General features: G+C 37.6%; 1 protein-coding gene and 1 long non-coding RNA gene across 4 annotated transcripts in view; one reads left to right on the top strand and one right to left on the bottom strand.

Annotated features, from left to right (window-relative positions):
* Nucleotides 1-64: 64 nt before the first annotated feature.
* idh2 (isocitrate dehydrogenase (NADP(+)) 2) overlaps nucleotides 65-14788 on the bottom strand; it is a 15070-nt gene continuing 346 nt past the window's right edge. Inside the window, exons 2-11 of the mRNA XM_051869966.1 lie at nucleotides 6748-6839; nucleotides 5816-5981; nucleotides 5273-5433; nucleotides 5030-5173; nucleotides 3459-3595; nucleotides 3104-3255; nucleotides 2707-2819; nucleotides 822-919; nucleotides 594-686; nucleotides 65-439 (exon numbers count right to left, since the gene is read on the bottom strand). Coding sequence (XP_051725926.1) covers nucleotides 355-439; nucleotides 594-686; nucleotides 822-919; nucleotides 2707-2819; nucleotides 3104-3255; nucleotides 3459-3595; nucleotides 5030-5173; nucleotides 5273-5433; nucleotides 5816-5981; nucleotides 6748-6839 — 1241 coding nt within the window. The 3' untranslated portion in view covers nucleotides 65-354. The remainder of the gene's footprint in view (nucleotides 440-593; nucleotides 687-821; nucleotides 920-2706; nucleotides 2820-3103; nucleotides 3256-3458; nucleotides 3596-5029; nucleotides 5174-5272; nucleotides 5434-5815; nucleotides 5982-6747; nucleotides 6840-14788) is intronic.
* Nucleotides 6846-14788, top strand: part of LOC127499567 (uncharacterized) — a 27777-nt gene continuing 19834 nt past the window's right edge. For all 3 annotated transcript variants that reach the window (XR_007926144.1, XR_007926143.1, XR_007926145.1), the window contains exon 1: nucleotides 6846-14726. This is a non-coding gene — a long non-coding RNA (uncharacterized LOC127499567). The remainder of the gene's footprint in view (nucleotides 14727-14788) is intronic.

Raw genomic sequence — 14788 nt, 5'->3', positions numbered from 1 at the left:
TACGTTTATTTACCTTTAAACGTGTGGAGTGTGTGAATTGTGATAAACAACACAAGAAGAGGAATCCAGGTGACAGATTTATTAGAGGCTTTTTCACGTGTCCCTTGATCTTTTTCTCCTGTGGTATTATACAGTATCTGACATACAGTACTTCATCTTAAAAAAATAGACCCCTGGAGGTGCGGGAAGAGATGGGATCACCCATCAGCAGGATTCACTAACAGAACAGCTAGGAAGGAACATCACTATGTTTTTATTACTCCTCCCTTCATACATTATGTGGTATTCATGACCTTTAAGTTAAAAATGAGGTACAAAAAGACACTCTCCACCATGTCCGGGCCCTGTTGTCCTTCATTTGCCCAGTGCCTTGTCTAGGTTTGTCTTGATGGCATCCAAGAAGTCTGTGGTGTTGACGTAATGCTCGTTCAGCTTACAGCTGTGGTCACAGAAAGATAAATGTTAATAACGTTAACTAGAGCAAACATAATTGATGTCAGCAGTTTTATCATTAGGGCTAGTCGTTTAATGGAGGTTAAAGACATTGCACTTTGATCATTTTTTTATATGCTCTGAATAATTTGCTGACTTACTTGGCGAGACCGTGAATGCAGCCAGCCAGATCCTTGGTCATCACACCGCTCTCCACAGTCTCCACGCACACCCGTTCTAGAGTCTGAGAGAACCTGCAAAGAAACCGGACAATGATGAACAGTTCCACTTCCTTTTAAACATTACCAATATGACTGGAATGCTGCTACATCAAAGATAAAACTCCTAATCATACAGTACAGATGACTGGCAGTAACAAATGAGCTTACTTGATCAGGTCTGGGTTTCCATCCAGTTTGCCACGGTGCTCCAGTCCTCTGGTCCAAGCAAAGATGCTGGCAATGGGGTTAGTGCTAGTTGGCCTACCCTGTGTAATAAAGATAAACTCAATATTATGATACATTTTTATAATTCTTGGTAGTAAATTCAGGGTTTTACAATGTAAGCATTTCACATGCAATTGACCGTGAAAATAGGTAAATGTGAATATAATAAATATATGGGTGCGCCCCAACTGTAGGATACATACGTATATAAAAAGTATTTTATGTGCGCCTCCTAGAAAATCATACATCAAGACCAAACGTTACATTATAGAATTGCTTCATTTATTTGATCAAATAGAGTAAAACAGTATTATTGTGAAATATTGTAATTTAAAACAACCGTTTTCTATTTGAATATATGTTAAAATGTAATTTATTCCTGTGATGCAAAGCTGAATTTTCAGCATCATTACTCCAGTCTTCAATGTGTCACCTGATCTTTCAGAAATCATTCTAATATGCTCCAGATTTGGTGCTCCAGAAACATTTATCAGAGTCGAAAACGTAATATTTTTGGGAAAAACTTTTTAATTGTTTTCATGTTTCTTTGATGAATTGAGAGTTTGACACAGCATTCATTTGAAATACATTTTTTTTTGTAACAGTGACACTTTTAAGCAACTTAATGCATCCTTGCTAAAAAATGTTCAAGGTTCAAATGCTGATGTTGAAGGCGGTTGTTTTTTCTTCTCACCACAAGATGGCAGGAGGCATCTAAATTCAGTTGTGGAAAGTCCTAGTTGCTTTATTAAGTTCTTGTTTTTTTTGTTTGTTTTTTTTCCCCAGTTACCCTTATTGGTTACACTTTTGATGGTCCACTTACTAAAAGTAACTTTGCAACTACATGTCAACTAACTCTAAAGTACACTGTTAGTAGACTTAGGTTTTAGGGTTAGGTTTAGTAGAATAAGTTGACATATAGTTGCAAAATTATTTATAATCAGAAGAATGTCTGTTAGGGCAGCATCAAAATAATGTGTTAGTAGATATTAAGCAGACAGTCCACTAATACTCCAATGAGAGTTAGTTGACAAGCAGTTGTAAAGTGACTTACAAGGGGCTTTTGCACCAAATAGTTGTAGAAACTCAGTTATAGGAACTAGCCATGAGGATAGTTCCCCGAGAACGAATTTCTCCCCCGGGCCGTGTTCCTGGTTGCATTCGCACTGGGAATAGGAACTGTGAAGCTGCCGACAGTGGCATCTTTAAGCGCTGCATTTACAAACGCTAAAAAAGGTGAATGGAGAATGCCACGATCAGAGCTGTGTTTGTTGTGTGTCGTGGGTTTTGTGATAATGGAGATGGAATGTAAACGCATAATTTACGTGACTGAAAGAGCAGAAAGTGGGGCTAAGAGACGAAATCTACTATGACAACTATTAGTATTACATACCATAGAGACGGAGAAAAGAACACAACTGGTAAATGCTGTTATCTCTATTTTCCATGTTTGTGAAGTAAATATGTTTACACAGCTTTTTAAAAATGCCGGATACTGGCGTTTGACGTGCATTTGACCAATCAACGTACACTCACGTCACTGATAGTTCCTATAGTGCTGGTTTAGACCCTAATCTGAAGCAGGAGCTAGTTTAGTTCCCCCAAAAGGAGTTCCTAGAACTAAAATCGTTGTGAAAAAATGCGAACACAGCAAAATCGGGGAACTTTAGCCAATAGTTCTAGGAACTATGAAAAGGTTCCTCTGGTGCGAAAGCCTCTATAGTTAGTAGAATGTCTAAAGTGGACCATCGAAATAAAGTTACCATATTCTATATCTGTATGCGGGATATGATACGTAGCAAGACAAAAATAACTGAAATACACAAACCTTCTGGTGCTCACGGTAATGCCTGGTTACTGTGCCGTGGGCGGCCTCGGCCTCAATGGTTTTTCCATCAGGACACACCAGCACTGAGGTCATCAACCCCAGAGAGCCAAAACCTGTAGTCAATATATTTAACATCCTTTAATTAGCTAAAAGCATCATTTCAAATATCCTTCATGAGCACTCTGTGTCTTTGCATAAGGCAGAAAAAGAAATCATGCTACCAATTTTTAGTTTTTAATATGATTATGTAATCTCTAGAGTCTAGAGCATGACTTGAAAGTCTCTGTAAGTGCTAAAACCTAAAACTATTTAAAAAGAAAACAGGCTAATTGAATGAACATTAGTGCAATATGAAAAGACTGAAATGATTGAATATATATTTTCCTATGATTTTTACCCTGAGCAAGGATGTCAGACTGTACATCTCCATCATAGTTCTTGCAGGCCCACACAAAGGCACCCGACGACTTCAGCACCTGAGCCACCATGTCGTCGATGAGCCTGTGCTCATACCAGATCTTCAGCTTGTCAAACTCTGGCTTGTAGTTTCTGCCCATGGAAAACAAAAAAGATGCATCAAGATTTGCCATTGAAAATACTTTGGAAGAAAAGTATAGTTTCACATGTCACCACTGTGGCAGCATCTCAAAGCGCTAATCTCATAATTACACAGCAACACACGCTCGTAGAAAACACACGGTGGAAGAGTGTAAATACAAAGCGTGCCAAAGACACCGATAAATCCTTCTCACTTCTCAAAGATATCCTGGAAAATGTCCTTGAATCTGCCATCGTAAGCCTTCAGGATGGTGTTCTTAGTGCTCATGTAGAGAGGCCATTTTTTCTGGATGGCGTACTGGAAGCAGCTGTGAGCGAAGCCAGTGATGGACTGTTAGAAAGAGATGAAAGACAGAATGTCACACAAGTGTTCCACTTTCACAATGGGGAATTCAGCTAGGATTTAGAAATGCTGGCTGCGTATTTCCAATTGGTGGGGGGGAAAAAAAAATATCACACTTCAAATGTGAAGTGGAAATGGTGTAAAAAATCTATTTCAGCAGCATCAATTGGTGGCCTACAATGAACAGACAGTTCATTCAATCTTTTTTGAGGGGAAAAAAGAGCCCACCACCAGCACCACCTCTGGAGCTGCCTACAGGCAGACACTTCTTCTGTTGTAAACCCAAACAGACCATTCCCCTCACTACAAACAAAGACTTCAGGCCACCAGGGTTCACTGCAGGAACATGGGCTGAAGGAGGTCATCTATATCTAGACCTCATCCCTCCAGAGGTGTAAGTGCAGAACATAACAGAATTTGAGTCAAAAAGGCCTTAATTATACAAACTGAGAATACACGAGACAGTCTAAAAATGTCTCTAATTTAAGGTGTTATTTTTATACCTTCAAGATAGATCACCAGAGTACAAGCTCATTAAAGATATTTTTCAAATTCTTACATCCGTTTGCCAATTTTTTATTTCAGTGGAAAATGGAAAGGTCCCTGCAGATATGCTGTTTTGAGATCACATTTGGATTCACTTCAATGCATTTTAGCACTGTTGAATGGTTTAATTCAGGAAGTGCAAAACTCAGGGGGGTTTCACACCTTTTAACCAATGATTTTCCATGTCTCTTCCAGTCATGTGATTACTGGATTTTAAGTCAACTTGCTTGGCATTCACAAAAAACAATTTCTAACAGAATAAGTCATTAAAAAAAAAAAAAAAAAAAAAATTAACTTTAATATTCTGTAAATTATTTCATGCACACCACCTTTCAAAAGTTTAAGGTCAGTAAGATTTTGTATTGTTTTTGAAAGACTTATGCGCATAGAGACTGCAATTTAAATTATTCCTGTGTTGACTCCAGTTTTCAGTGTCACATGATCCTTCAAAATTCTAATATGCTGATTTTCTGCTCAAGAAACATTTATTATCAATGTTGAAAACAGTCGTGCTGATTAATATATTGTGAAAAACATTTTTTTCAGGATTCTTTTATGAATATAGTTCAAAACAACAGCATTTATTTGAAATAGAAATCTTTTGTAGCATTATAAATGTCTTTACTGTCACTTGCTGAATAAAAGTATTAATTTCCTAAAAAAAAAAATCTTACTGACCCCAAATTGAATTGTAGTGTAGATATATTTATGTTATATTTATGCTATTTTATTACAGGAAAGATTTGTTTGCCATGACTGTGGGTGGCATTGACATTTGGGGGGGGGGGAAATGTTATTGCTCTTTTCACAGATTGTTTATGACATTCGATTCTCCTTCAGTGTTTAAAAATGCATTATATGCATATGCTCACTGACCTCATCAGTGTTGTACATGCCCATTCCACAGCCACCACCAGGGAAATCGAACACCTCCCACTCCTTAGTTTTGCTTCCATCAGCTGGAGAGAAGACCATTTTGAATTTTCCTGGTTGGCTCACAACGAAGTCTGTTGCTTTGTACTGTAAAAGAAAAAAAAAGAGGATTGCAGGTCAGCAGGAATAAGAACAGAACACATTGGGGGAAAAAAAAAAAAAAAAAGCAAACACAAACATCCAGACCTGGTCACCGTGGGCGTGTCTGCCAATGGTGATGGGCTGTGTCCAGCCAGGAACAAGTCTAGGAATGTTCTTGCAGATGATTGGCTCACGGAAGACAGTGCCGCCCAGAATGTTCCTGATGGTTCCGTTGGGACTCTTCCACATTTTCTTCAGATTGAACTCTGTCAAGTGTAATTGATGACAAAGATTTACATAATGCACTTTTTGTGAAAATATGGAAACAGCATGGTTATTTTAGCAAAAGCAGTTGTACAAATCAGAAGATGACCATTATGGATTTTTAAATGGTTATCTAGAAAGCTGATGATACCAGTACAGATTTCAATGATTTTTTTTTAAAATAAAACTTTCACAACATTTGCTCAATTCACAAAAATATGCTGGAAAAAAGTGATACAACTGTTAAATCAACAACATTATCAGCTGATGCTGATAATTTCAACATTTCAAAATGGCCTAATTGAACAGCATGGCTGATATATTAAGTCATTACAACAAATAATATAAATCACAAAGAGGAAGTGTTTCTGAGATGTGCCGTACCTTCGACCCTAGCTTCGTCGGGTGTAATGGTGGCGCATTTCACAGCAACATTGTATTTCTGGGTAGCTATAGCAGAGTCGATTGTGACTTGGTCATCAGTCTGGTCACGATAAGGAAGACCCAGGTCATAGTACTTCAGCTCCACATCCACATTGGACAGAATGAGCTGGACACAAATGTTTCATGTTAAATGTGTAAACAGTGTCATTAAACACAGATTAATTCATTACAGTAAATCAAGTAATTTGACAGTTTACCCATTTGTTTTTAGTCTCAAAGGTGATGTAGTTTTTGATATTTGCCCCCAATATTCGATCTTAATATTCAGTTTGACGGTGGAGAAGTTATTATAATCTTTGGAGTAATGGCATTGTTTGTTGGCTATAAATAATGAGCCCATTCTGATTCTCCACAGAATTGGCAGAATAATTTCAGCGCGTGGATCGCCACCACCACCATCTGCCGTTCCTCTCATTGAGGCAGACGGCCAGTCAGTGAGAATGACCTCAACACTGGCCCTGCCCCCTGCGTGATGCGGCTGTAATCTCCCAGTCTTCGCATGTAAACACTCTCCCAGTAAGCCTATCATGCTGTCTTTCTAAAAAAGGAGATCCGCATAACACGCCAATCACTCCTCCAGTCTCTCCTCGTCTGTTTAATTCTCCCAAGAGACGCTGTCACATTCCCTTTCCAATTTCCGTCTCCTTTTGTCTTTCTACTCTTGTCTAACCCAATTTTCGTTCTGTCTGTGCCTGTCTAGGCTTCTCACTCTCCTGTTTCTCTCTTTCCTTTGCCCTCTACATCTTTCCCTCCTGCATTCAGTTTCTCTCTCGATGTGTGTGTGTGTGTGTGTCACAGATTTAAAAATAGACCAGACAGACACTGCTTCCCTCCCCCTCATTCTCTCACTCACACACTTGGCGTTTAAGCACCTTTTCTTTGATGAACTCCCAGATGATCCTGGTCATCTCATCTCCGTCCATCTCCACCACCGGCTGTGCCACCTTGATACGTTTATCGGCATCTGTCAAATAAAACCAAAACAATCTTTCTATGAGTCTAAGTTATGAACCTCATCATTGCCACTAAAATGTCTTTTCATGTTGACAATGGATCAGTTTTTATACTGCTAAATAGGAGTATTCTAGAGGGGAAAGGCTTGTATATAAATTACACCCATACATAATGCATCATCAACACCTGCTCTGTCACTGCAGCCATCTATCTGCACAGAGCGTGCAAATGCTGGGCTATCTGGGTCTATATACACTTTGTCTTACATGTAAAAACAAGGAACTGCATTGCATGCATCATCATCATTTTAACATTGTCCCTGTACATGATCAAAGACATATATAAAATGGTGAAATTACAGCACAAATGAGACTACAACGCACATAGCTGCTCCCTAATCTAAACCAATTTTGTAATTTGAGGTTATTCTTCAGATCTGACCACATCATAAACTATAGTTCAGAAGTTTTATGTCAGTAAGATTTTTTATTTTATTCATCAAGGTTGCATTAAATTGACCAAAAGTGACAGTAAAGACTTTTACATTGACAAACATTTTCCATTTTAAATAAACGCAGTCCTTTTGAGCTTTCCATTCATTTCTATGCAAGAATCCTGAAAAAAATATATCACCGTTTCCACAAAAAAATAATAAGCAGCACAACTGTTTTCAACATTGATAAGAAATGTTTCTTGAGCACCAAATCAGCATATTAGAATGATTTCTGAAGGATCACAAAGACTGAAATAATTGCTGCTATAAAATTCAGCTCTGCCTTCACAGGAATAATTTACAGTTTAATATAGAACAGTAATTGTAAATTGTATAATTTCAAAAGATTACTGCTTTACTGTATTTTTGATCAAACAAATGCAGCCTTGGTGAGAATAAGAGACTTCTTTCAAAAGCTTAAAAAATATTTTATATAACTCCAAACTTTTGAATGGCAGTGTAAACAAGAAAAAAAGCAAAAAAAAAAAAAAAAAGCCTACTGTTGACTGTAACATGGGTTTTATATTTAGATATGTTACACAGTTTGCACTTTGGTTTCATTATACTTCCTACTAGGGTTTGACAGTACAACTGTATACACCATCTCAAGTGTTACAAAAAAAAAAAAAAAAAAAAAAAGGCATGGTTATTTCACATATACAATGCCCTCTAAGGGTTTGAAAATGACGTGATATTGAATAATATCAGCACAAACCCTCATTTCTTAGCATAAATCCATTGAGGTACCTTTTAATTATTATTGCTATTCTTCATTGATGATTTTCATCTTGATTACACAATAATGGCAATATAAGTGACAGCCAGGCGTGCCCCTTTGGCAGCTGATTACTGGATTAAACTGGCCCAGGTTTCATTTTTAAAGATTACTGGGTCAATACACCTTTATTGTTTTACTGGCTGATTGCCAATTAAGTTTAATAGACAACAGACCAATTAGAACACAGTTTAGAGATGCTTTAAATGGTTCTAGAACTTTGTTCTGAATTCGTTTTTATTATTATTTAATAAGATGTTTTATTATAGTCTGCATTGGCCACAATCGTCACAATTTGATAAGGATTTTTGCTGATATAGTTCAACTCCACTTTGCCCAGTGTGTTTCAAAACTTCGAGGCAAGGGAATTATTAAACAAATTTACTGTATAATGACAATGAAATGTTGCAATATAGTATTACTCGTACCACCACTCCCACTTGCTGCTACAAGGACCAACTTGCAGCAATTTCATGAACTTAAGAGTCTTCCTTGAGTGTTTCAAACACCTTTTCATGCCACTGCTTCCCTAAAGAGATCAAGTAGAGGTCATCTCACTCTCCACCTCTCTCAGTGGGGACAAAATAGAGAAAGGAGGGGAAGCCATGGAGAGAATCAAGTGACTCTGTTCCACTTGCCAAGTTCCTACTCCTGCTACAAAACCACTCCATCTAAAGAGTCGGCAAAGCGGTCAATATCAGTAAGAGAGTTCATAAAAAATAAAATGCTGTCAATAAAGCTTGGCCATAATGACCTTTATAATCACTGTGAGTAACATATTTACTACAATCCACTGGTGTATCACTATAAACTGCATCTTCAATGCATTTCAGTAGCCACAGGTCAGGTCAGGTCCATCAAGTCAAGGTTCAGACCCTGTGAATATTTTAATTGCAGAATGAATGGGGATTATTACTTTGGTCAGACCATTTAATTTCTGTTGTCTTTCATTTCAGAAAAAAAAAAAACATCTTTCAGATAGAGTTACCGCTCAGCACAGCTGTGTCAACCAAAACTGCATTATGGGTAAGGCCTTTCGCTTGAAACCTGACTGGGTTCATAATCAGAAATTACATAAACAGGGAATCCTGGGGTAAAGAATCCTCTCACTAGTCATGAGCGCTGGGGACAGCATGCTAAAGGGGGAGGAGGAGTATATGGGCAGGGTTATGTAAGCATGCTTCAATACCCTGTTTCTATCAACACTGCAGCCATCTGCACAGGGCATGAATCCTCCCATGAATTATATATTTATGCTGAGCTAAGATATGAGCTAATGTGCCATGATGGACTGTGGAAACACTCACGTTTCCATCCACTGAGAAATAGAATCTGCAAAAATATCACAATGTCAAACAAGGACTTGTGATCTAGAATCCAATGACCTTCAAAAACAATTTAGTTTTTTACTTCAATGAGTTATTCTTACTGCAAACTGTACGCAATCAAACAACATGCTTCACATGCAGTGAGCATAAGGCACACAGCCACTTTACTCCTACACTACTGCACAATAGACGATATTCTGGCATTTACTGCACTAGAATCCAGTTGATGCCGTCACCTATTTTAAGAACCTTTTAAACATAATAGTGGGTTCTACACAACTATTTCCTTCTAAACTCGTTTAACCTAAATTAAAGGTACACTATGTAACTTTTTTGGCTCAAAATTAACAATTTAAATAAGTCAATACATCAATCATTCATCCAAATGTGTTTTTGTCTTTCCCTTTCCCTGATTCACTATATTAAGCCTATTATAAATGTTTATATTTTAGACCTTAGACATGTTTTTTGCAGGAAATTGCGTGCATACATCACTCGCCTGTGCGAGTCGCATCATATCTGTAAATGGAGAACATGTTGAGTAATGTGCCGCGTGTGTGTGCCGCGTGGCGTGTTTATGGCGCGTGTATGGCCTGTGGCGTGTATGGCCTGTGGCGTGTATGGCCTATGGCGTGTATGGCCTATGGCGTGTGGCGTGTATGGCCTATGGCGTGTGGCGTGTATGGCCTATGGCGTGTGGCGTGTATGGCCTATGGCGTGTGGCGTGTATGGCCTATGGCGTGTGTGTGGCGTGTGTGCGGCATGTGGCGTGTATGGCCTATGGCGTGGGAGTGGCACAGGTTAGTTGTCATAGCGAGCGAGAAAGGTTGGCATGTAGTACATTAAATCTCGAACTTCCAGGGAACCACCCTTTTTAAAAGAATGTGACAAAGCTCGTAATAAAATAAGAAGGTGAGAAGGTGCTTTTCAGAAAAGGTGAGAACTGAGGGATTTGAAATGTTGTAAAAGTGAAGCAGATATGGTATTTTTATTACTCAACATGTGAGTAAGGTATTTTATTGAACAGATAAATTGCCATATGTAGCTCTCTAACAGAATTAATTGTTAAGCATTATCTATTGTGAAGTCATTTTTATTATGGTTGTTGTGCTGGAATTACAATGTCTATTTAATTTAGGTTAAGAAAGAGTTTCTATTAAAGATACAGGAACGTTTTCAGCTAGTCTGCTTGAGATCCTTTCCATCTAAACTGGTTACATCTCTTAAGCCTAGTAGTGAATGATTTATGAGCAGTAGGATAATCTTATTTGTGAGAAAGAACCATATTCATCCGCAGTCATGAAGCACAACCAAAACATTGGGTCTCATTCACTACGCATACGCAAAAATTTGTGCGCGAAATGTGCGTAGGAATGATTTTAAGACATCAAAAATTTCGTACTAAAATCATTCTTAATGTGTGAAAATATAGGAACAACTGAAAGCACTCCTACGCAAAAAGAACGCACTTAGCCTACTCTGTACGGCCTTATAATCATGTTATATAAATATGAAATTTCATCCTAGCAAGACTATAATTATATTAAAGTAAGTTAAATTAATTGTATTATATAATCCATATATAAAATTATTAAACAATACAATTTAATCTTAAAAACATTATTATATAGCCTACAGTGATTATGTTCAGCTTCAAAGTTGCTCTGAATAACGCAGATATATGTGTACAGCTAGCTCATGAGAGGTCTGTAATCTGGGTCTGTATGAAAGGTGTTTATTGTGAGAATGGCACGCTTGGCATTGCTCTAGGACCAGGTGAGAGCACGTCTTTAAACAGCGGCACGTCTGACGAGAGTGACATAAGCCTGTTAGGAAAGCGTGCGAGGAAAGCCCTTATATGGACATTGTTTGGGCGCGTTTTATGCAAATGATTAACCTCGTGCACACGGCCGCTCATTTAGAATACTCCAAATTCACTAAAATAAGAACGAGGTTAAGAACAAATTCATGTGCATATGCATGTGTTGTGAATTCTCCTGTGCGCACAAATCCGAAATAATCCACGCAATTATTAGTGAATGAGACCCAATGTTCTTCAGCAGGCCGTTTTTGGTTTTTAACAGCTAGAGGGCCAAAAGTTACATAGTGCACCTTTAAGTTAATTTGTGGAAGCGTTTGTTCAAAAGTTTGGGGTTAGTAAGATGTTTTTGAAAGTCTCTTATGCTCACTTATGATGCATTTATGTGACCAAGAATACATTTCCAGTCTTCAGGTGACACATAATCCTTCAGAGATTTTTCTATACTGTAGGGATGCAGAGATATGAAAACTTTGTCCAATGTGATAATTCTTTATATTTGAAAGCCGATAACCGATATATTGGCCGATAAATCTAAATACAAATTTGTATATAATTTAAGAGCCTGATTACAAAAACAAAAAGTTTCACCATTAAAAGCCATGTCCCAAGCAAACAATTATAATGTCCTCATTATAATTTTATGTAGCCTATATGAAAGACATGTTGCAATTAACTGTATATTCGTTTTTGAAGTGACTTCATATTTCAAGCAATTCAAAACCATCATGGTGAACAGTGCGCATCTGAAGTGTCTCAGCTGAAGGAAATAATCCATTATCAGCTTTGATAAATCAGGCAAATTTTCTTATTGGGCCGATAACGATAACATTAAAAATTAACATATCGGACGATACCGATATGGTGGCCGATATATCGTGCATACCTACTGTACTGATGTGGTGCTCAAGAAACTTTTTTATTATTATTATCAATGTTAAAAATAGTTGTGCTGATTGATATTTTTTAATACTTGTCAGGAATCTTTGATATAAAGTTCAAAAGAACAGCATTTATTTGAAATAGAAATCTTTTGTAACATTATAAATGTCTTTACTGTCACTTCTGATCAATTTAGCGCATCCTTGATAAATAAAAGAATTTAAAAAAATTATAATTTGGTTACATATTCTACACCATGGTTCCAAGAGCCATAGTATTTCATTTCTGTCCCTGCCATCAACTCTGAATGGAATTGATCAAACTTTCATCAATTACTTGAGTGCAATCCAAAGTGACTTATTTGCCATTCAGTAACATTTTGGCACAACTTTTTGAATCTTATCATTTACATTGCTATATTTATTACCATATTTATATAAACAACCTTAAAAAAAAAATTGCAAGGTATAATGCATTTCCATGTCAACTGTGTCAATGCAACATTAAATAAAAAGTTTACCCCAAAATTTTAATTGTCATTTACAAACTCTCAAATCATTCCAAATTTACAATGAGAATAAAATGACAGAATTTGTACGAACTATTCCTTTAAACCTTACAACTACGAAAGGAAAAGGCCATGTCAACCCACGTGTATCTAAGCCTCTACACAAAGCATGTGGTCAGGCTATCATATGGCAAGCAATCATTCTCACATGACCCTTTGATTTTCAGTTGTCAAGGACATGTGCAAACACTGTACACTTGTGCTCCACACTAGAAGGTCAGTAGTTAAAAAATCCATGAGGTGAGCATGTTCACATGGAGTCCTCGCAAACCATTTGAGCAAATGTTCTTACACTCTTCCCTACGGACAACCTTAAAAAGTAGCTCAAGAGTGACACAGAGAAAAAGTGTCTGAAATGAGCAATTTCATGAAGATGCTGCACCATGGAGAAACTAAAAATAAATTAGTCAAATTACTAACCAGCTGGGTTGACAACAGCAGCTCAGATGCATCTCTAAATAGTGGAAGACAACGCAATACTTAAAAGTAAAAATTTTTTAATCCAAAGAATATAATTATAAAAAAGGAAATATATATATATATTTATTTTTTTTCAGGAAATTATATTTATAGCCTAAATTTATATTTAAAGTTTAGAAAGAGATTTATAAATGAGTATTGCGGGCTTCTCAGCTCTCATTACAACTCATAAAACCTCCTGGCAAAAGTCATATCCAACCTTGTGACTTTAATGAGAGAGAACATGCAATTGTGCTTGGCATTGTGCCTGAACTTAAGTCAATCTGATATGCAAGACGATTTCTTGATACATGAATGCTAAACTGTGGCCGACACTTCACCTATATTAGAAGCTCACTGAAAGACCCATAATAATCCCAAACCGCCTTAGGGAAGAAGACATACCAACAAAACCGTTCAGTGCCAAAGCATCACATCTCCTATTAAACTTGGCAATGCAAATGGTTTAATGTGGCACACCTCAAGTGCAAAAGGTTGGTTATGTCATTATTAAATGTATTCATTCGGATGCCATGCATGAGTACTGCTGTTAATTAGGACTAACCTATTCAGGGTAAAGTGTAAAGGTGACCTGGAGGACATGAGGGCTGGTGTACGCCAAGTAAACCCCTAACATTTGGACAATCCTCCATGACAACTGATTAACTAACACAGAGGGACAGCTACTAGTAACACTTCATTCACAGTTGTGCGTGAAGTTATGCCCTTCAGCTGTCCCACGTTTTAAAGTAACAACCTGAGACGCATGTTTCACCAGATAACCAGCAATCTATCAGTACAGTAAGTCCAAACGATAGTTCAGTTGCTACATCAAAGAAGACATTTAATTCGATGCGGCCTCCATATCAAATAAAACTAGGGTGAAAATAATGTTATACAGTGTAATAGTCAAAAAATTGACGTAGATAATGTGCATGTCGGTCATTTACACCTTCACTTCATGGTCAGCACTCAGTCATTAGTAAAATACGACGTAAGTTACTAACCAGGCCGACTGACCTTGAAATGATTCACACTGCAGCACAAGCAAAACCCTATATGAAGACTCATATAACCGGTTACCGAATTATCTAGCATCACAAAGCAGTTCGATTAAATGTTTACATCGTCTACAGCAGTATTTTAGGCGCGAATGGTTTCATAAGTCATCCCGCTGCCTGCGTAAACCATTTGAGAGATTAAAAAAAAAGCCCACAGCCAAACGACTCTCTTACGACGCCGTCAAATTGTTAAAACACTCAATGATATGATTAAAACCGGATTAGCCTTTTAGAAACGGTCTCTTAGGCACAACTGATTAAATGAAACTAAACTATCGTATTATGTTCATTTTCTTTAAAAGGCATCCAACAAGCGAACAAAGGAGCGCGAGCACGGCGCGCGACTTTTGCCTATGCGGCCGCGCGATTCCTGCTGCACGTACAACGTCACCGCGAAATAACGTTCTTCTGTGGAGTACTGAAGCCGCGAAGAGATTGAAATTTGCAAGCTGGCGGACTGAAAGAAATACAAGAGTCCGAAACCGGCCGGCGTCTTTCGACATAAGTATGAGGTAACGTTATGTGGCAACGTTATGTGGCAGGAATGTAAGGATATTTAAAATTTAAAAGCCCA

This window comes from Ctenopharyngodon idella, chromosome 18 (genome assembly GCF_019924925.1).
Source record: "Ctenopharyngodon idella isolate HZGC_01 chromosome 18, HZGC01, whole genome shotgun sequence".
NCBI classification, from domain to species: domain Eukaryota; kingdom Metazoa; phylum Chordata; class Actinopteri; order Cypriniformes; family Xenocyprididae; genus Ctenopharyngodon; species Ctenopharyngodon idella.
Note: the sequence above shows the minus strand (reverse complement) of the source record. Positions and strands in the feature narration are given on the sequence as shown.